Consider the following 23,106-nt stretch of genomic DNA (forward strand, 5'->3'; position numbering starts at 1 on the left):
TATTACTGTCCTCCACAGGTCAAAGTTTGAACTAATTTGTCATATACAATATGCTAGAGAAAGTATATAACAATTAGTTCAAACTTTGACCTGTGGAGGGCAGTAATACACTTAGCAGTGTCTACACTGCTGGAATTCAAATAGAGAAGAAGAGAGCTAGCTCAACATGAGCATTTATTGTTAAAACTTATAGATTTTATTTATTTATTTTTATTCTCTAGATAAGACCCATATTCTTCGTCTGGGATCGTGTAGAACGTTTTGAAGCTGCAATGAAACTGTAATTTTGACCTTCAACTGTTTAGGATCCATTGAAGTCCACTATATGGAGAATAATCCTGGAATGTTTTCATCAAAAACCTTAATTTCTTTTCGACTGAAGAAAGACAGACATGAACATCTTGGATGACATAGGGGTGAGTAAATTATCACGAAATTTTAATTTGAAAGTGAACTAATCACTAATCCTTTAAGCTATTCACTCAGAAATCAAAAACAGGCACTTAAAAAAAAAAAAAAAAAACCCATAGGAAATTCCAGAGTGAATGCATTCCTTGAAAATTTTCTTCAGCGTTTAAGACTTTGAACTTAACAGCTCAATACCTCTGAAAGAACAGATAGTCACGGCACTGAGCAATGTAAAACCATCACTTTTGAGGAAATGTAGTCTACAATAATACCTGTAAGGGTCTGTATTATTAGAGGAAAAGGAAGTGACAGTTCAAAGATAATACTACTGACTCGTAGCTCAACTTTGTATCATATAATTTTCAATAAACAGGAAGAAACAGTTCCAGCTCAACTACACAGCAGCACTGCGTAAACATTAACTGTAAAACAGGCTTTAAAGTTGCAACATTTGCATCAAATTGCAATAACTTTACTGTACAAACCGCTGTGTAGTGTAAAGAGCCATACATCATTCTGCCCATGTCAATATGATGCACATTACAGCAACAAATGAAAAAGCCACCAAATTCCCAAAGCTCCATAATCCCCACTTTAAGACCTACTTTTCCTTAAAGAAAAAAAGCATTTACATTGCTATGTTTTTACAAAAAACATGAAAGCAGCATAAACAATGTTATCTTAAGACTATAACTACAATGGCAAAAAAACTGCATTACAAATAAGAGCACTTAGATGCTTACATTTAACATGAAAACTAATTTTGTCACACAAGTAACAAAAAGACTATATCAGAAAATTTGACAATCATGTAAAGTCTGATTTTGCTATTAAGCACTTTTAACATTTAAGACAATTAGGTCTTCCTATTTTACATCCCAAATATGTACAGCTCAATAGACAAAACTATGCCAAAATGAATTGTTGTTACTGAAAAAGCCAAAAATATGTATATATACACCCATAAAAAAATTACAATACCATCAACAATAAATACATTTTCTTCCTACTGGTACATAAATACATCCATACATTTACAAAAAATGTACAAGAATATACTTTTACAAATAGAAATGTACTGATGAAATCCAATGTATCAGTTTAAATATTTTTCATGTATCACTTTTTCAATCATATCAAGTTTATAAAATTAAAGTACTACAAGGACGTTTTGAGTTCAAAACAATAAAGCACATTCTATTTTACTAAATATATTACACTCTCCCAATTCTCTCTGGTCCAATAAAAATATTTTGATTTTGTTCACATTGCACACAAAACCAATTCGTCTTTAAAAGTGAATTTAGGACTGACTGTGCTCACTGTCATTTTGCAAGGGATGAATTGTGGTCCATTTGCTTACAGTAGATAGGCTCATCACTACCTACATTGGTCACTATAGTAATGATGTAAATGGCAGCATAATGCAAAGAGACTTATAAAACACCTGTTGGGTGGAAAGAGAGGACAGAAATGCCAACCTTGACATCTTGCCGCAACTCATGAGGCACATTATAGAACATCGTTGTGCAATTACTCACATCCACTAGTGAATGTAACACAGTGTGCTATGAGAGAAGTGAATTTGGACATAAAGGATGTTAAATACACATTGCATCATGAACTACATAAAAACTCAAGTTGGATACGCCCAATGAGATTTGCTGCCTGTCTGAACAAAGTCTTTGAGTAACCTATTCCCATTAATTATGACAGAGAGGAGACATTCTAAATGACCAGAGAACACCCAAAGGCAGAGACACCACATATTTTCAAGTGTAACAGCTCTGTTCCATCTCTGGACTGGTTCAGAAAAAACATGTGCATTCAAGAACACATAGGACTAGACCATATCATAATGAAGCCCATACATACATAAGTAACACTGTTTACAGTACCACTGCGCACTGACAAAAGGTAAATTATTAGTAGGAAATACACAGTGTACCCACCCACTGAATAAAAAAGGTTGATTGAAATCATTTTTCTTGTCACTTTTTGATACATACTTCAGAAAAATTATAAGGTGCAAAAATGAAAGTGACTACAGCATTTTACAAAACCGGTTGTAACATAGCTGCCATACCAATCATGTCACTCTTCTTAAGGTGTGGCCCCCTCACGTTCACTGTCATCTCCAGCCAGGTAGATTGGTTTCTTTCCTTGAAAAATGGGCTCAAATTTTTGTGGGGAATTGTTTTTACCCTCTGAGCTGTTCCATATTCCATACGCAAAATAAATGAGAAAACCTAAAAGAGACAAAATCAGACTTTCAAACATAGTGACAAAATATCCAAATTATTATACAATTACAATACCATTCAAAAGTTAGGGGTCGGTAAGATTTTTTGTTACATTATAAATGTCTTCACTGTCACATTTGATTAATTTAATGCATCCATTCTGAATAAAAGTATTCATTTCTTTCTTACTAAACCAAAACTTTTAAAAGGAAGTGTACATTTATATATAACTTACCAAAAGCCATCCATACTGCAAAACGAACCCATGTAGGCCCATCCAATTGCATCATGAGGTAAATATTTACAAACATACTGACCAGTGGCAGGATGGGGAGAAAAGGCACCTGCAAAATGTAGACAGAGGAGTATTATAACTGCCTAAAGATCTGACGTTCTCAATTTTTCAAGCACAAGGATAAGTATTCAAGTCTGTACCTTGAAACTGAGATCCTGTTTACTCTGCGGCTGTCGCCAGATGATGATGATGCAGGCAGAGGACAAAACAGACAGGATAACAACCAAAGTGATATAAAAAGGGCTGCCCATCCCCACCTGCTGAATGTACACCGACAGCACCACACACAGCATAGTGAACAGCACAGCTGAAGAGCAAAAAAGAGAAGGTGGTTATCTGCCTGTTCACTTTGTGAACAACAAATTTATTAGTTTACAATTCCCTGAGCTTAATTTTACAGTTAAATGTAGCAAAAAAAGGAATCATAAAAGCTGGACCAATGGAAATACTTACATATGGTGCCAGTAGCAGCATAAACAATGGTGCCTGAAATCTTGGTGGGTACATCACAGATAGGATGCACCAGCATCCTTATGGAAAACCTCTCCTTGAGGGGAGTTGTCTCCAGGTCCTGGCCGTACTCATCCCCGCTATCCACATCTGCCATGGCTCCTTTAGCCTCCAGCCTCTGTAGTTCCAATGGCTTCTCATCCGCACCACTGGAGCCAAGGCTGCCTGGCTGGTACCTGCAGATGAAAAAAATAAAATAATTAAACTAATAAAAAAAAAAAAAAAAATGTTTTTAAAAGAATTCTGGACCCACTTTATATTAGGTGGCCTTAACTACTATGTACTTATGTCAAAAAATATGTACAATGTACTTATTGGCTTCATATTGAATTGCAAAACACTTTTGCTGCTATTGAGGTGGGATACGGGTAAGGTTAAGGAAAGCTTTGGTGGTATGGGTAGGTTTAAGGGTAGGGGTAAGGTGTAAGGGATTCGTCAACAGTGTAATTATAAATGTAATTACAGAAATTAATTACAGATGAAATTACATGCAGGTGTTTTTAAAATATAAGTACAATGTAAAAACATGTATGTACACAATAAGTACATTGTATCAAATGATTAATTTAAATGCAAGTACATAGTAGTTAAGGCCACTTAATATAAAGTGGGACCAGAATTCTCATGTGCTCACGAAGGCTGCATTTATTTGATTAGAAATACAGTAAAAAACAGTAATATTGTGAAATATTATTACAACTAAAAAAAAAAAAACTATTTGAATATATTTTAAAATGTAGTTTATTCATGTCGTGTCACATGATCATTGAAAAATCATTATAATATGCTGGTTTGGTGCTCAAGAAAAAAATATTATTACTATCAATGTTGAAAACAGCTATGCTGCTTAATATTTATGTGGAAACCATGACACATTTTTCAGGAACATTTGATGAATAAAGTTTACTGCATCCATATTTCTTTCAAAACCCCCCAGACTTTTAAATGGTAATTTACGCATTTACTCACCGGAGAATGAGTACACACACAGCGACCAGAGTGTATGCCAGCAGGGTCCCGATTGACATCAAGTCCACCAAGGCAGCGAGATCAAACAGGAAGGCCATCAGGGCTACAGGGAGGAAATATAGGAGATTCTAGGAGTTAGTCACAATTGATAAAGGAGTCATCTACTGACAGCCATTACATGAATAAGAATGCAGTCTTACCTGCTACAATGCCAGACACAATGGTTGCCAGCATGGGTGTCTTGGTTTTCTTGTGCATGCGGGAGAGAAAGCGAAAGAGCAGACCGTCCTCAGCCATAGCATAAATCACACGAGGCATAGGGAACATGGAGCCCAACAAGCTAAAGAACATCAAAACAAAACAAAAAAACAATCAGAATGTATTAGTTGTTGTTTCATATTGACTTACAAATTCCAAACAGGCATTTTTGCATCCTTGAAGGGCATTTTGGGAAGGGGACACCATTTGTAAGAGTGTTCCAAATGAAAGTAAACAAATGAATCTCTTCATGAAGTAATTTCAAGGAAGTAATTTAATTGTTTATTATCATGTGAGCCAGGGTTACAAGCCCTCAAGGTTAATGTTAAAGGGTTAGTTTACCAAAGAATTCTGTCATTAATTACACACCTCATGTCATTCCACACCTGTAAGACCTTCGTTCATCTTCAGAACACAAACATAGTTTCGATGAAATCTGAGAGGGCATGTGGATTATTTTAACAATGTCTTTAGTACCTTTCTGGACCTTGACAGTGGTGGTAAAATCTTACGGGTGTGGAACAACATACGGGTGAGTTATTAATGACAATTTTCATTTTTGGGTGAACTAACCCTTTAAACCTAGCTATGGCGGAAGAGTTTGAGTTGTATAAACAGAATAATTCAAGTTGTTTTGTTGTGAATGTGATATATTACACATGCATTTCATAATAAGTTCATATAAAAGTTTCATAGGTAAGAAATGTGTTTAATGCCTAACTTATAAAGTTAAGAGCAGATCGGGAAGCATATTTTAAAAACTTAATTATAAATGTACATTTATTTGTATCATATCACATAAATGCCCTGCTCCCTCCAAAGTTCTCTTTGGAGTGAGTAGGGCATAGAGATGCTCACTTCCGATTGGAATTTGCCCTTTATGTCAATGTCAGTAATGTAATTACAGCTTGATAAATGTACCTGGTGGAAAGGGCACACAGAGACCCCACAGCCACAATATAGCGAGCAGGCTTCCAGTTCACATATTCAAAGGCCTCAGGAAGTGGACTCTCTACATTCAGCTTGTAATATGGCATCATGAGTGTGAGCGCTGCAGACACTCCGAAGTAGGCAAAAAAGCAGATGAGCAGAGAGGCCACTATGCCGATCGGGATGGAACGCATGGGGTTTTTGGCCTCCTCACCTACGACAACATCATCAACAGAGCTGTGGTGAGTTTGGTTTTAAAAGTAGGACATACTGGTTTTACACGAGAAGTTTTGCTTAACTTACTTGTGGTTGCAATGCAGTCAAAACCAACAAATGCATAGAAGCATGTAGCAGCGCCAGAAAGGATTCCAGTTAAGCCAAATGGCGCGAAGCCACCTGAGCCGAATTCTTTTTCAATGTTGCTAAGATGTGAAAAAGATTTCAACTTTAAATTTACGGACAACACAATGCATAAACATTCTTATATACATTTATACATATATAAAATATTTTTAATTAAATAATTTCTTTTTTTAATGTTTACTTCCCTTTCATTTTCATTCATTGTAATTTTCATCTGATTTATTAATTTTTATCTTTCTTGTAATTTAGTTGTGAATATGATAATGACCTCAAAGACCAAGTTTCACATATTAATATTTTTCATTTATAATTTTTTTGTTTACTAATATTATCTTAACTTTTAGAAAATACGTCTATTAAAAATACATATTTTTTCATTTGATACCCTAATTTTAATCTTAATTTAACTGTAATTTTTATCTCATCAGATCTACACTGCCCTCCAAATGTTTGGAAACACCCCTGGCATTGCGTGGTTTTGGATGATATCAGCATAAATCCTTATTTTTTTTGGTGCAAATACATTACAGTAACTTGACATTATCATTGATGACCAGCAATAATAATGTTCATTTTGATTACATAATAATGGCAATATATACATGTCAAAGTAAGACATGCCCCTTGCCAGCTGTGATGCCTGGTTACTGCTTTAAACTTTTTTTGGGTCAGCACACCTTAATAGCTTCAACAATTGATTGCCAATTAAGTTTAGAATACAATGAACCAATCAGAACCCAGTTAAGGCCAGATAGCTGCTAATGTTGGATATTTTGATGAATCAAAAATTTAAGTTTTTTCTATGTATAAACTGTTTATTTAATAAAATATGTTTTCGTAGTTTGTGTTGTCCCTTATCAGAGCAAAATTATCACAAATTAAAAAGGATTTATGATAAGGGCTGTCAAACGATTAATCGTGATCAATCGCATACAAACTAAAAGTTTGCCTAATATATATGTGAGTACTGTGTGTAATTATTATGTACATATAAATACAAACACATTCATGTATATATTTGAGAATATGTATATGTATTTATTTATATTTTTATATAATATATATTATATATAAATACAAATATTTTGTACATAAATAACATATTTCCCTTAAATATATACATTAATATGTGTGTATTTATATATACATAATTACACACAGTACTCACATATATATTATGCAAACTCAAACTTTTATTTTGTATGCGATTAATCGTAATTAATCGTTTGACAGCCTAAATGATGCATGTCAATATTGTCCAAAACCCCACTTTTCTAGGGTGTTTCCAAACTTTTGGATCTTTCTTGTAATTTAGTTGTATATCTGTAATCAGTAAATATGACCCAACTCATCAACTTTAAATTATGCTCGAAACTACTTTCCTGATTACTATTGCTATGCCTACATATAAAGGTTGAGGAAGTGTGACTTACTGTGCTTGAGACATGTTGGTGCCGTTAAGGTAGTCCTCCACAGTGAGGTTCCAGTTGGCAGTGTCGCCTTTCACAAAGGCCGATATGATGACAAATGTCAGAACCACCAGGTTGATTCCTGTGAAGATCTTGTTGACAAGTGCAGACTCACTCACTCCAAATGCCAATAATCCTGTAGTGTGGGAGGTGAGAGGCAGCAAATTCACACCATTATGGTCTTTTGCATGGCAATGGTAAAAAGTAAGTGTGATTATATTTGTGAAGCGGATCATTTAAAATGATTTTAAATGTAGCTTGTGTGGTAGAACCAATGAACCATCTTTTTTTGATTCCCCCATCAGAAACACACTAACCAAAGCCAGGTGTTGGATAAGAAGTGAAGTCAAGAAGAATAATTCTGGAACAAAGATCCACTGGCTTAATGGAATAATAGAAGATCTCGAGTTTGTGCTAACTAAGAATTAACTAAGCACCATCATATTAAAGTGCTTCTCACCAGTAAGCAACATGACCAGGATGAGGGCAAACAGATCTGGATACTCCGCTAACACTTTTCCAGTGTCTGGAAATGACATGGTGCCATTGAAGAAAACAGAGATCTTCTTCTGCACTAGATCATCAAAAGTTGAGCTCCAAGCTCGTGCCACACTAGCTGTGCCTGTGAAATAGAGAGAAGGTAGTGAAATGTAGATGCAAAAGACCTCAGAAAATCCACTTGTTATGTTAAGAGTCCTTCAGTCCAGAGAAGTAAACACTTTCAAAACCACTTCAACTCATTTGTAATAATCACATATAATTGATCAAACTCTTGGGAGCTGACAACTAATTAGTACATTTGGATTCAAAAAGAGAAAAGCTAATTTTAGTCACGTATTATAAAACTAGATAATATCTATGTGCTCACCAATCACATACGACAAAATGAGGTTCCATCCCGTGATGAAGGCCCATATTTCACCCACGGTCACGTAGCTGTACAGGTAAGCGGATCCCGTCTTGGGAACACGTGCACCAAATTCAGCATAGCACAAGCCAGCGAGGACAGAGGACAAGGCCGCAATGAGAAAAGATACCACGATTGCAGGTCCAGCCTTCTCTCTGGCCACTTGCCCAGCCAGGACGTACACACCTGCACCCAGTGTCGCCCCCACACCGAGGGCTATGAGGTCCAGAGTGGTGAGACAGCGAGCGAAGCGGGTTTCGTCCTGAGAGGTGTCCAGCATGCGACGCCTCAGCAACATCTTCCCAAAGGAGGCAACTTTATTCTGAATCATGATGGATAACGTTGAGGAGACGGGGATAAAGCTGAAGGCACTGAAGGAGAAGAGAAAATGTATTATATATATATATATATTTATTTTATTTATTTTTTGGTCAGAAAATACTGCCTTCTGTGCTAATTAGGTAAAAAAAAATGAGTGGCCCAATTTAGATGTTTACTTTGAAGAAAAATAACCTAAAGCACAAAAGGACAAGCTATTTTCAACTTTTTTGACTTGAAACAAAAAAGTAAGGTAAACTTTTAAGGCCCATTCACACCAAGAACGATAACTATAATGATAACTACATTAGCCTCCACAACAACGCACTATAATGTTGATTATAAGCACATACTGCTCTTTAAAGTCGGATTGGCTGTCAATGTTTTTATCGTTTATTAGCTGGTATGTGTGTAATGATACCATCATGTCATGATTGGATACATATCACGATACAATATTATTTCGATACTCCAAGAAATGGTGAAAGGATAACAAAAAAAAGATTAAATTGCTAAATTTGGTATTGCATTGGGAGTGGAAATGATTAGGCTTGGACTTAGCGCTGGTAACCCAATGCATAGGACAATGGTGACACCAGAATAAAAATATTCATGATTCTAATGGTGAAAAACAGATTCATTTTAGAAGAATATATTTGCACTCTGTCACTAATTAGATACATTTAAAATAATGTAAGCCACTTTTTATTGGTAACAAGACATTTGGCATTATCAGGACCCACAAATATTCCCCCATTGCACTATTATACACTTTATTCAACATTATATATAGTAGTTTAATGTAGTGCTGACACAAAATTTTAAAAAATGTAATGTTTTCTCATGTTTTGGGTGAACTATGCACAACACATATTAAGTGATTCAAACTACATGGTTATTCATTATAGGTGTGGTGTGGAATTCTCTCTTTTCATAGAATTATAAAGATTATTAAAACTTTATAGTTTTTGTCCTTGGTGTGAACGCCCTTTACCCAAGTCATTACATGTAAAGCCAGGGCATAAAATAAGGGTGCGATTTCCAACACACCCCTAGACACAGACAGATCACTGAGCACTTTATGAACAACTCATTTCACCACAGGGCAGTTCAATCCATCAGGAGACATAATAAGATTACTATCTAAAAGGTTTATATTGCCTTTTCAATTATTGAGTCATAATTCATATAGTACAAAAGCTTTAGAGCACTGACGTTGGTGTGGACGGAAACAATTTTCAGGCAAGACCAAACTGATTAATCACAATTTACTGGCTAGATGAAAAGAGCAGACTGGGTGAAATTGGATCATGGCTGAGGTCAAAGAAAAAAATTGAAAGAAAATGAAGAAAAAAAAAAAAGTATACAGAGGTAACTCACCCTCTCAATACAAATTTTGCAACTATTTTAAAAATGCTTTTTGAATAATCTTTACATAAGACAAATATTAGCGGCTGAACAGTTGGCAGTCCAAACACTTTCCAGAAGTAAATAGAGCAAATGCATGGAAGGTTTTCTGGTGTGGTTTCGGACCAGCAGCTTGAGTACTCATACATGTTTGATCAGATCCTGTCAATGGAACTAAGTAGACCACACTAGAAGTAAACCTGCACCTGCTTACATGACTATCTAACAGTTAAAAACTTCTAACACTAACCCTTAAGAATTTTGTTACTGCATTATTTGTGGTCAAAGCAAATCCTCACACATAAAAATAAAACAAGGATGACTTTTCTTTTAAAGTAGTACTGTCTACCGCTACAGATACCTCTTTTTGCATAACTCCACGACGTCACTACACGGAAAACATTTACTTCCTTCCAGGGGCATTACATAAAACCACTAACACTAAAAAAATAAATAAAAAAATCACCAACTTAAAAACAAAGCAAACTAAAAAATCTAGTCCATGAAAATGGTTGTTAAATCTACCAAAAAGTGTAGCACTAACGTAAACTATTGTGATGATTATCAGTAACCTCACATAAAGCACTGCCTCAGACACTGATAGGACTGAAACATGATTAAAGGATATTTTATTGATCTTCCAGTAGATCAGACAAGCACATTCTAACTGTGAAAAACATTTCCTGTTAAAAGAAAGAGCAGCAGTCATGTAGTAGATATCAGACATTCCTATGCCCTGTGCAATTAAATAAAAATAATTTCAATCAATAAGCAGGCAAATTAAATAAGTTTGGACATGGTGAATTCACAGATCTCGTGTCTATAATCTGAATATCCTTGCTGGCACCTGCGTCAACCTACTGATAAATTTGCTTATTTGAGAATCAGATTAATATCAAGATGATGCTTGAAAGCAGTTTTTGAACCAGAGGCAATTTCACTGAGGCGTGAACTTAACAATTATATATTTATTTGAGTATCAAAAATGAATTATTGATTAATTAACTTACAGGTTATCTAATACTGCAAGTTTGCTTGTGTATCTTTACTACCTGTAGCACCTGTTATGACACACCTATATTTACAGTAATGGAATTCCATTATGACTAAATGAAACTACACTACTACAGCTCAGCATCCTATTAATAATGCTCTTGTTTTTGAGACACATTATAGATCCAAAGGACATGAGTTACATGATTTATTAGGAATGACTTATTAATTCAAAGATATTACCGTTTTATTAAAAAAAAAAAAAAAAAACATGTTTAAATTAAGCAAAACTGTACCTGGAAAAGTAAACATCAAGAAAACGTGCCTTCATGATGGAAACTATCAATGTTGCAAGGCAGCATAATGATTTATGTCATTTTCAAAAATATATACATGAACGTATATTTTTCATATTATTGCAGTAATAATTGATCGTTTTTGCATACGAAAATTACATTTCAAACAGTCCGAGAAAATTGTATATGCTAGTATAAAAAAAAGAATTAAGAGTACATTTAACATCATCTAAATATCTACAGGCGCGTGCGCGCCATTTCTACCACGAGGATGAACGCAATGATAAACATATGGGATTTCCGCTTTAATGCAACGGAGGCTTTCAACACTTATGACAGAAAACATAATTCAGATCTTTTAGTTAACGAATACTCCCTTCGTCACATATGTGAAGATTAAGAATGACATTATAGAAATAAACGTTAAAAGGGCTAAATAAACGTTACCCTCTCTTGAGACGATGAAGTGAAAATCCAGCAACTCAGACAGACGATGAGAAGCGTGGCATGTAGTCTAGAAGAATGAGTAGCTGAGCAGGACATGCAATACTAAACAGAGCCGGAAATTCAAGCCTTTTAAGGAAAAGCCGCTTCCCCCAGGGTCGGTTTTGTCCTGACGTCAGTGACAAAGCCAGACGTTGACAACCATTGTTTTGGGAGAGTGACGTTGTTTTTCCAGCTCTGCTTATTTCTGCATTTTAATTTTAATATCACAGGATGACATAACGAACACAATGTGTTATAATGTAAAATATGAATATTCTCCCATGTTCTCAAAAACAAACAATAAACCATATTGTAAACATCATAATTAACGAGGAAAAGGCTAAACACTTAAGCCAGACAATATACTTGATCGAGTTAGATTTTATTAACAAACAGTGTCACATTTTTATAAACATGCATAGAACTGCACAGAAAGTCCACAGCTGTTAAAAAGTTAAAACTTTCCTCATCACTTTTCTTCTCTATGTGTGGGAGAGAGAGAGAAAAAAGAAAGAGAATCAGGCAGATGTAAACAATTTTGCTTGTATTAATATCAGCATAATACAATGATTTGATATTTATCTGTAGAAAAATAACAATGCCAGGAATAAAATGCCAGAATACCTACTTAAATTCTCTTCATATCTCTTACACACATCTCTAGTTTTTCGTGCAATGGTCCCCAGTTTGTACACTCTATAAAAGATAAAGGTATCCAGAATATAACAACAAAACATTATCTCGTAACGAATAATGAGGAAAAAAATATGAAAAAATACAGATACCTGAATGCAAACACATTAGTTCTTGAAGGATCCTCTCAAGTTTTTCTTGATGTTGCAAACAATCAGCACAGCCTGGATGGGGGGTGGTTAAAAAGATTAGGTAGAATTGAAAATATTAGACACTATTTGTGAATTAGAAAATTTATTGTATGAGATCTAAGATGACAACAACCACCAAAATTCACCTGATTCATGTGTTCCTTCAGCTGGATGCACAGCATCACTCTCGACCGTAGACAGTGCAGCATGTGCTAAGGATACAAACACACATAAAATACATTATAATGGATATTTACAATAAAAAGATAATATTTTACAAATATTTACTACAAAGTTTTTGTCTTTGTCATGGGATGGTAAACTATACCAACCAATATCTAATTGTCTTAATAGTGTTTTCTCATCCTTCTTCACATTTGCTCATCCATATGTACATGAACACTACTGTTGAAAAGGTCAGGACTGAATTTTATCATCATATAATTGATTAAAACATTTCTAATGCTGCGAATTATTATTATTAGTATTTGAGAAAAAAAAAAAAAAAAAAAAAAAAGCTTCTCATCTTTACCAACAATGGCACATACTGTTACGTAATCCTGTGCTAATTTGGTACAAGAGGAAACTTTCTTCGTTTACAAGCACATTTTTTTAAAAGTGGATCTTAATTGGTTCTTAGGAGAAACTAAACTTGACCAAACCAGGACAGAGAGAAGTGGACAACAGAGGACAAGTACATCAAAGGGTCTAGCAGCTTCATTATCCGGCGAATAAATTCTTGTTTGAGATGGTCAAAACAGTTTGATCCTAAAAATCCATAAGAAGAGTCCAGTGTGAACAACACAGAACTTATTAGAAACAGAAATATTAATTTGCAGCATTTTATAATGCCTTAACTGTAATGTTTAATTAATTCAACCCGACTGGCATGTTCTGTGCTGTATTTTACATCCATAATTAGTGCAGTGCATTATGGTGCCATGGATGCCAATGTACCATCTTATAATTGAGTTTAAACAGACCTATAAATCTCCATTTCAAAAGAAATGAAAACAATCAAAAGGGGAGGCATGCACACACAACTCCTTTACATGCACAAATTAAAAAAGGCTTCAACAACAAGCTCCCAAATGCACCAGTCCGTTCAGCAAGGCTATTACTGCGCACTTCACAAGGATATCAATCCAACTGGATTACATCTAGTCAGGCAGGGAAAATATCTTGCAAATAAGACATGTAATGACTCAATTCTCTTGTCCAGTTTTCTGGCAGCTTTAGGAAAAAATATTTTGCATTAGGAGCTGTCCTGTTGAGATTTGTCAGTGTGGCTTAAGGCAAAGGGTGACTATTTTCCACATTTTGGAGACTAATGTTCTTGAGTATTGCTTTGATACACCCAGTGTTTTTTGTACATAATGTCTTTTAATTTTTAAATATCACAAAAAATTGTTAGTAGCTATGATTCCACCCAAAGCTTTGAATTTAACTTGAGCACAAAATTGGAATCTTGTATAAAATATTTGCAAATAAAGCAGTGTTTCCATCTCATGGGTTCAAGAGAACAAAATATCCACTTCCAAGGAAACTGGGAAAAAAAAATCTAATAAAAATGGAAGTCACTGCAACTAGGGAACCCACTGTGACTTTTTTTTTTGCTACATCATAAATGCACCTCAGAGGAGGTGTAATGTTATCTTGCATTTGAATGCCTCTTGTTTGGGAACAATCATGTGATTTGCTTCTCGGAGAAGAACAAATCATTCTGATGACAAACTGCTTAGGCATTTCAGAATGATCAAGCCAACATTTGAGATGCTGTGCAATAAAATTGGTTCACTGGTTAGTTAATTTATCCAGTTGATTGAGGCAGTTACATTTAGTTTGCCAAGCTTTTTGTTGCGCATCGAGGGATTTATTCGGTCAATGTGTTTTCATCACAGTTTATCCGCGTCGTCTTATCGGATAAATTTTTTTTTTTTTTTTGAGTATTTTATATGCATCTTGGCGTTTCCATTCAGCATTTCTTAATGCAATGTCCAAAAATGTGCATAAAAACAGGTGGATGGAAACATAGCTAGTTACAATAATCCTAGTTTTATGAGGGTATAATAAAAACTGAGTGGTATTGTACAAAGCAATATCAAAATACACCAGAGACTGATAAATATTACAATAAATTGCTAATTTAGTTGGCTTTCCTTATAAACCTTCATTGGTTTTATTAAAGATTTTTAGTTTTAAAAGGTGCTGTAGACCTTCTGAGAGATATACCTGTTATTTATCAAGTCTCACTAATGCACTTAGAAGTCCTCTAGTTGATAAAAGTAAATAAAAAATAAGGACAAATGACCGCACCAATTCTTTTTCTCTTTGCCGAAGGCAAACCATCACTGTTCAAGTGCTTTTGGCCCACACTGGAAAGCAGTGAATTCCTCGTCCTCATACCTTTCATAGATAGAATTAGAGGAAACATGATTGGAATGACAAAGCATTACATAAAATCAGAGCCCTTCATTTACAGAATCATATTTATATTTACTATGTATTCATGTTGCATAAAGGTATAAAATCAGCAAACCTGATCTTAACAAAATCTAAAGATAGACAAAGGAATAGTACCTGGTAATGCTGTTGTTGGTTTATTACAGGACTGAGTCTGAATGGTTTCTACAGAGGATTGTGTAGTCTGCGGTGTCTTAAGAGCCATCCTTTTACGGGTTGGGGGCTTTAGTCCTGATTGTTTCACCCGGGGTATACCACCAGAGCTTGAAGGCTTTGCAACTGCAACCACATTATAGCTTATAGAAAGCACAATTACTATATAATACAGCATAGTAATAAAATACAGTTATGTACACTACGTTCAAAATGTTTTAAAGTTGTTGTAAGAAGTCTTATGCTCACATAGGCTGCATTTATTTGGTCAAAAATATTATAATAAGATATTTTAAAATGTAATTTATTCCTGTGATGCAAAGCTGAATTTTCAGCAGCCATTACTTTTTAAACATTTTGTGGGAACTTAATATTTAAGGATTCTTTGATGAGTAGAAAGATCAAAAGAACAGCATTTGTTTGAAACAGAAATGTCTTTACTGCCGCTTTTGATTAATTTAATGCATCCTTGCTGAATAAAAGTATTTTAAATAAAAAACTTAAACCTTTGCAAGGTAATATAATTATGTGCATGTATAAAATGTGTAAAAAGTGTTTAAGCCACTCACCAGCAGTGAAGTTATATCCAGTGACAGAAGAAACCATAGAGGTCTGTTTACATAAAAAAATAATATTAAATTAAATCACATTTTAACCCAATTAAACCCAACATCTTGTATGCATCCAGGTGGCTGATTCATAAAGCATTGGGTTTCCTACCTTAACAGTGCTAGCTGACGCTATGTTCCTGACAGGTGCGATGTTCTTCCCCTTGTTCACCTGTACTGTATTCCTCTTGCCGAGCACGGTGGTGGATGATGTGTCAGGATGATGCGGGGCCTGTGGCCCCTGGATAGTCTTTGGTTTGACCACTACTGATGAGCTCATGGACGACTGTGGCCTTGGTGGAAGACTAGATTTGGGATAACTGAGCTTAGAGGAAAGTTGAGGAAGCTGTCTTTTGATTGGAAGTTTTGTGGGAGGCTTGTTCTCATTTGCTGGTTCTGATGTACCGTGACTTGAAGTACAGTTCGCCAAGACCTTCTGACCTGAGCTCTCAGTCACCTGCACAGCATCAGTTCCATTGTGATTACTCACACCAACAAGCTCATCATTCGATTGGGCCTCAATACTGTTGATCACAGACAGTCTTTTTCTCATCGGTGTGGGCTTAGCATCTCTCAGTATCTCAAATCTGGATTCTTTGCCAAAAACGATAGGTGTGGAGGTAACCATGAAGCTCGTCTTCAAGTCCAGTGTATCATCCAAACAAAAAATACTGTTTCTGCTGATATCAGAGGAGGGAACGGACTCAACTTCAGCCAATCCAGGTCTCTCTGTCATTTTGTGATGCTCTTCTGCTTTGAGCTCAGGAGATTCATTGGGAGCGTCTACAGAGCAAACAAAAGCTGAGGTGCTTATCTCAACTTCTGTTTCTCTGCTGTTAGAGACAGGTTTAGTGATTTCCACTGCATTAGAAGCACCATTAACCTGGTCAGCTAATTCTGTGCTTGGGGGGTTTATTTCTACAGCGGTATCCTTCAAAACTGGAACGTCTGGTGGAGTAAGATCAGTAGTTGTATTATGTTTAGTAAACACTGTCTCAGATGGCTTTAAAATATCTGAGCTCGATTGTTCAGTCTCAGCAGAGGGTTGATGAGGAGCACTGGCCATTTGCTCCACAACATCAACTGTTACATTGACTTTTAAATTAGCTTCCTCTGTGTTTTTTATTTTATCATCTTCAGTCAAGTTAAGACCACCATTTGGTTTTTCTTGTGGCTGAATGTCTATAGTTCCTTCAAGCTTTTCTGTAGTAGTGTTTAAGGGTGCACTGTTATCATCAGATGAATTGGCTTTAGAATGTGTGCTGTCTATATTAGGAATATCCACAGTTGCATTAACCCCGTTGTCTGGACTCTCTTTAAGGTCATGTGACTGGACCACGTCAACAGTGGTATTTCCTGAATCAGCCTTTATACTGGGGACATCAATGTCCACTGTTGAATTAGGGTCAGGCCTCTCCTTTGACTCCTGAGACTCAAAAGTGCTGTTCTTCTCCCTGATGTTGTGTAGATCAACAGTCGTATTACCACCAGTGTCAGAGCGTTCTTTCAAGCCTTGACTCACATCAAAAGTGCTGTTCTTCAATTCTGCACTCATGAAATCAGATTTCTCTAAAGATGCAATGGATACCGTGGGATCATTGCAGTGTCCATCTGCTTTATCTGCTGATGCACTAATGTCTTTCTCATTCTGTAGTGATCTAGTGGACATGCTTCCATCGGCCAACTGACAGGGCGCTCCAAGAGAGTGATTAAAAACAGAATCATCCTTATTTTTGGTTTGATTTTCTGATGGTGTGCAAGCAAGGGAATTCAACACAGTTCCAGCTTCATTTGAAAGAAACGACGGGCCGACAGTGTCATCCAGAAATCCAGACACTTGGGGAAAAGGTTCATCTGCAATTGAATAGAAACTATTACACAGATCAGGCAATTTGATAGCCTGGTAAGAAGAAATTGGTTTCTGAAGAGTCGATCCACCGGCCTGGGCAAGCTTTCGCCTTAGAAAGCTCTCCATATCAATAGCAGGCGGGTCTCTGAAAGAAACAAGAAGTCTGGGAATTCATTTGTAGCTTCCTGAAATCTACTTACTGACAATCACACATCTCACAGAAGATGACACATAAGTTATACAAAAGGAAGAACCAGTTTGAATTCCTTGAATACAGATCTAAAATTAAACACTAAATTACCACATTGAGAATAATCCACGTGTTATATAAACATCTGACAATAGTTCGGGTTTTATACCATTACATAACAGACTAAAAATACTAGAATAAACACAGTTTGTAACTGACAACTGCAACGAATGTTTTGCTATGGTAACACAAATAACCCTCGACACGGAAAATTACTAACAATCTTATTTTCCAAAAGAAACTAGCAAACTCAGTTGCATTCCTAAACAAATAAACATATCATAATCTTTAGGAAGCATTATCATCTTCTTACCAGGTCTCTAAACAGGCTGAATGTTAGATATTTCCGCGTCGATTTGAAAACGGGGACATTCTAGTCATTGGACAAGACGCTCAATCCTTGACCAATCAGAGCGACGATCTGTGACGCGTCAGAAATATCACAGCGCCCCCCAGTGCTGGAAGTCAATATAGAACGAACACCTCAGTAATATCATTGATTTATTTCTTATATAAAAATATAAATTTGCCATATTTAACAACTGGATATATATGCACACACATCTGTTTTTTGTTTTTTTCATGGTGCTCGAAAACAATTGTCGATATACGACCTAAAAGGATAAAAATATTACTATTTATAGCACATTTTATAGGCTATAACACACTTTTGAAAAATTTGATGCTTCTTGTAAGTGAAATATTTATTTATAATAAATCGCTGTCACACAGATAATGGTAGTTAGTGAAATGGTTATATAGACAATGCAAATTTATAAACTTACATAAATTGTGAGCTGTTAAAAAAAAAGAATAGAAATAGGCTTACTTTTCAATTTTAACATAAAAGAAAAGTTTTCTGTTCTTGTTAGCTTTCATATCAGTACAAATCTGTTAATAATAGATTGCATGCATGTACGCTGAATTGTTGTTGAGCTTGTGACATCTTCATTAACCGATTTTTATTTCAGAACATAGAAAAACGTGATATCCATACATTCAACACAAAAAGTATAATAACATTTCATTAAAAAAAATTAAATACTGTAGCCTAAATGTTTGGTTGTAACACTTTTTCAGCATCTGTAACTCAGTGAATTTTTGAGCTAGAGTGCTCAAACCTTTATACCCACATTTGTTCACTATAAAAGGCACCTATTCAATCCTCTGCAAGAATATCACATCCCTTAAGAGTTGATGTCAAATACATGTTGTACCTTTGTTACAATCTACCCAACTACCGGCTGTAACACATGCTGGAATAAGTTATAACAATTAAATAAGAGATGCAAAAACAGAGGCCACACTGAGACATGCTTCTAAAATAGCTTTACTGAAACAATCCAAAATAATAATACAGCAGTCTCTTTTTGTGACTGACCATATCTCAAATCCACTTACAGTTCGACTGTGTGTGTGTGTGTGTGTGTGTGTGTGTGTGTGTGTGTGTGTGTGTGTGTGTGTGTGTGTGTGTGTGTGTGTGTGTGTGTGTGTGTGTGTGAATTAGTGTACTAGAGCAAACTTCCTTAAAGGATTAGTCCACTTTTAAATAAAATTTTCCTGATAATTCACTCACCTCCATGTCATCCAAGACGCCTTCCCTATTCTACTTATGGAACGAACGCGACACCAGTTTCGTTTTTTTCCATAAGTAGAATAGGGAAGGCGTAGGACATACAGCGTAAACGTTTTGAAGAATGCAGAAAGCGGAAGCACGTTCAAGGCGATAATATGTGTTTATAAAGCATATACAGTTGTATTTTTTTCGATGACCAATTGTTTTGCTAGATAAGACCCTTATTCCTCGTCTGGTATCATTTAAAGCCCTTTGAAGCTGCACTAAAACTGTAATTTTGACCTTCAACTGTCTGGAGGCCATTGAAGTCCACTATAGGAATATATATCAGGAAAATTTTATTTAAAAGTGAACTAAACCTTTAACAGTATTTATGCTTAATGAACACTCAACTCCAGTGTATCTGTGTAAAGAACATGTAAGTCAATCAGTGTAAATGTGTGTGTGAGATTGTGTGTCTATGTGTGAATATTCTCAATTAGAGTAACAATGGTGAAAAATCAATGTTTTTAACCCTAGAGTGCAGGCTTGGCAGGCCCAGAGACTGCACTGGGCACAATTTACACACACTTTCGTTGGCTTGCCAAATGACTCCATACAGAAGTTTTACTTGCCTGAGGTTTTAGAATCCTCATCACTGGCTTTCAAAATTTTCTTCGCAACTAATTTGACTGACCTAACCTTTACTGAAACAACTTCTATTAATAATAATAAAAAATTGCAGACACATCTCTGTCTTTCTTCTCCACTGTCTAGGCATTCTGTAAGATACTTGTATGTAAGGGGTGTCCCCTCGCAGGCGTTGTTAGCTGTATAGAGTACCTCAGAGAGGACGTGTTTTTGTAGGCAAAACCCGGAAGCGAGTTAGCATTTTAGGCCTTCCGGTTCCATCTCCCTAAAGTCTATGGGTTTTTTGAATGGTTTTTGCTAAATCGCCTGAAATAAGGTCTGTGGTTAACAACGCCTCTAAATATTTTCACGTTTTGATCTTTGACATAAAACGCACCAGTTATAACCCGCTTGTGATTTTTTAAACCTTTATTGTGTCTTAAAAATGGCAGTTGTTAACAAGTTACTAAAAGGGACTACTTTCTTTGGCGAGGACTTTAGACGTCATCATGACAAACAGGACATTTGGACAGCATTTCTCATAAAAAAGTGGATTCATACACAGCGCAGATCATAATCAGAGCATGTTTTTAAATAAAGTTTGAGGAAGCTTGGTGGTGGTGACGTTGATCCGCAACCATGCTGTGCTGTAGTCCGTTTATAGCCTACTGTTAGCCTTTTATATCTGACCACTTTATCTAGGCTTCAAAATCTATAAATGTTGTGTTAACTTGTAAAGATGATCTTGATAGACAAAAGGTGTAAGTATCATAACCATTTGTTAAACACAGAGCTTATTTTTTGCGCTTTTCCAAAAGTCTATGGGAAAATTGCATAGGTTTTCGATCGAGGGAACCCGTGCATCGCTAACTTCCGGGTTGGCCTACAAAAACACGTCATCTCTGAGGTACTCTATTAGCATAATGGTTTAAAATTAGCAGATTAAAATGTATCACATTTTGCTTGAGAAACTACAGTTTAATGTAATATAAGTTATATTATAGTTTTGGTAAAAAAAATTAAAAAACATTCTTGACTAAAATTCTGTTGTTTTTTTTTTTCTTTATAAAATCTGCATGTGCCTGTTTACAGCCTTGACAACCATTATGGATGAAGTGGGTAAATAATGAAATGATCACAGGACTCCTAGCTTATCCCTGATTGGTGGTGTTACAACTCTCCCCATACCACATATGGTGCAGATTTAAAGGATTATTCCACTTTTAAATAAACTTTTCCTGATAATTTACTTACCCCCATGTCATCCAAGATGTTTATGTCATTCTTTCATCATTCGAAAAGAAATGAGGATCCAGGATTTTTCTCCATATAGTGGACTTCAATGGCCTCCAGACGTTTGAAGGTCAAAATTACAGTTTTAGTGCCGCTTCAAAGGGCTTTAAACAATACCAGATGAGGAATAAGGGTCTTATCTAATGAAACTATCTGTAATTTTCGGAAAAAAATGTAAATGTATAGAAAAGCGGAAGTACGTTCAAGGCGATTATTTGTGTTTATAAAGCATATACATTTACATTTTTTCTGAAAATGACAGATCGTTTCGCTAGATAAGACTCTTATTCCTCGTCTGGTATCATTTAAAGCCCTTTGAAGCTGCACTGAAACTGTAATTTTGACCTTCAACCATCTGGAGTCCATTGAAGTCCACTATAAGGAGAATAATCCTGGAATGTTTTCCTCAAAAAACTTAATTTCGTTTCGACAGAAGAAAGAAAGACATGAACATCTTGGATGACATGGGGATGAGTAAATCATCAGAAAAAGTTTATTTAAAAGTGGACTAATCCTTTAATTAAAGCAATAAGGAATTGTTTTGGGACATTTTTGTAAAATGAAAAGAAACAGAAGGGACTGTTTGTAAAAAGTCTGAAATTGTGTATTAAATCACTTCATTTTGACTAATGAATGTTCTGTGACATCAAAAGGCAAGTTAGGACCTGGATCGTAAGTCCCTTTAAGACAAGTCATTTCACTCGGCGGCCATCTTTGAAACGCCTCTCAGGCATTCAAGTGCAGCTCCAATCTCTCTGAATGGGGAAACATCAAATTCTACAAAGCTTTTTGCCAATCTTTCGAATGAATTTCGTATTTGTCAACAATGAAATCTGACAACAACTGTCTCATAAATTTTGTTTCCAAACGCTCGAATCATGACAAAAAAACGATATTTTTCAGGCTGGGTCAAGTTAATCTGGATCAGGTGTCTTTTGTGCCTCATTTCGGAGGTGCGAGTCTGACTGTTTCTATATGAACCGGCGCTTCTAATGGCCGCTGCAGTGATGCGATGACTTTACCAATCGCTGATTGGCTCTTATTTAGAAGGCGGGAATTATTCCGCCATATTGCGCGTTGCACTTTCTCCCATTCAAAATAATACGAGTGACGCGTCTTGTGTTATATAGTCTTTAGTTGCATCCCAAATGACGCAGTATACACTATGCACTTTTGCACTATGCACTCATCCATGTAGTGCGTGAATTATATAAGGTTATTTTGTCATTTAACAACGGAGTCCAATCCTCCCTTCCCTTCCACTACGTAATTAAAGCTGCGACAGTTGTGTGCATGAAGTGTCCAACATTCCACACTTCATTTTTTCCGTTAATTTAGTGCATCATCCGGGTATTTAAAGTACACTTTAGGTGCTTCCCAATTCGCGTACTTATGCACTATTCTATGACGTTTTTAAGTACAAATAGTGCAGTAGTGCGTTCACACTGAAAATTCCAAAAAGAAAAAGTGCACTTTAAATACCCGGATGATGCACTAAATTAACGGAAAAAACGAAGTGTGGAATGTTGGACACTTTGTGCACTCAACTGTCGCAGCTTTAATATGTAGTGGAGGGGAAGGGAGGATCGGACTCTGTTGTTAAATGACAAAATAACCTTATACAATTCA

At 35.8% G+C, this 23,106-nt stretch overlaps 2 protein-coding genes across 3 annotated transcripts; both read right to left on the reverse strand.

Moving 5' to 3' along the window:
• Positions 1-748: 748 nt before the first annotated feature.
• On the reverse strand, positions 749-11,962 carry slc7a3b (solute carrier family 7 member 3b). Its single transcript, XM_067386340.1, has 12 exons — positions 11,814-11,962; positions 8,314-8,723; positions 7,906-8,067; positions 7,410-7,581; positions 5,917-6,035; positions 5,605-5,827; positions 4,626-4,765; positions 4,426-4,528; positions 3,400-3,632; positions 3,087-3,253; positions 2,887-2,995; positions 749-2,657 (listed from the first exon to the last, which is right to left on the reverse strand). The coding sequence occupies exons 2-12, from the start codon at positions 8,681-8,683 to the stop codon at positions 2,512-2,514; spliced, it is 1,944 nt and encodes a 647-aa protein (XP_067242441.1). The 5' UTR covers positions 8,684-8,723; positions 11,814-11,962; the 3' UTR covers positions 749-2,511.
• Positions 11,963-12,204: 242 nt separating this feature from the next.
• si:ch211-126c2.4 (uncharacterized) lies at positions 12,205-18,388 on the reverse strand. Of its 2 annotated transcripts, XM_067386320.1 has the most exons (9): positions 18,313-18,388; positions 16,013-17,894; positions 15,862-15,904; positions 15,257-15,418; positions 14,993-15,082; positions 12,823-12,888; positions 12,638-12,709; positions 12,481-12,548; positions 12,205-12,334 (listed from the first exon to the last, which is right to left on the reverse strand). In XM_067386320.1, exons 2-8 carry the CDS (start codon positions 17,873-17,875, stop codon positions 12,481-12,483), a joined length of 2,364 nt encoding a protein of 787 aa, XP_067242421.1. In that variant the 5' UTR covers positions 17,876-17,894; positions 18,313-18,388; the 3' UTR covers positions 12,205-12,334. The 2 variants fall into 2 exon arrangements, 1 of the variants encoding a protein (XP_067242421.1); XR_010895210.1 differs by lacking the exons at positions 12,205-12,334; positions 12,481-12,548; positions 12,638-12,709; positions 12,823-12,888 and having other exon boundaries at positions 15,257-15,435.
• Positions 18,389-23,106: the final 4,718 nt, after the last annotated feature.

This window comes from Chanodichthys erythropterus, chromosome 1 (assembly GCF_024489055.1).
Source record: "Chanodichthys erythropterus isolate Z2021 chromosome 1, ASM2448905v1, whole genome shotgun sequence".
NCBI classification, from domain to species: Eukaryota; Metazoa; Chordata; class Actinopteri; order Cypriniformes; family Xenocyprididae; genus Chanodichthys; species Chanodichthys erythropterus.

Excerpts from the sequence above, each read along its gene's own strand:
- si:ch211-126c2.4 (XM_067386320.1), bottom strand. The coding sequence starts at position 17,875 with ATGGAGAGCTTTCTAAGGCGAAAGCTTGCCCAGGCCGGTGGATCGACT. Across the intron at positions 15,419-15,861 it reads TGGATATAACTTCACTGCTG|TTGCAAAGCCTTCAAGCTCT; the intron begins GTGAGTGGCTTA and ends ATGTGGTTGCAG. Across the intron at positions 12,710-12,822 it reads TGAAGGAACACATGAATCAG|GCTGTGCTGATTGTTTGCAA; the intron begins GTGAATTTTGGT and ends CCCCCCATCCAG.
- slc7a3b (XM_067386340.1), bottom strand. The coding sequence starts at position 8,683 with ATGATTCAGAATAAAGTTGCCTCCTTTGGGAAGATGTTGCTGAGGCGT. Across the intron at positions 8,068-8,313 it reads CATTTTGTCGTATGTGATTG|GCACAGCTAGTGTGGCACGA; the intron begins GTGAGCACATAG and ends TCTATTTCACAG. Across the intron at positions 2,996-3,086 it reads AACAGGATCTCAGTTTCAAG|GTGCCTTTTCTCCCCATCCT; the intron begins GTACAGACTTGA and ends TACATTTTGCAG.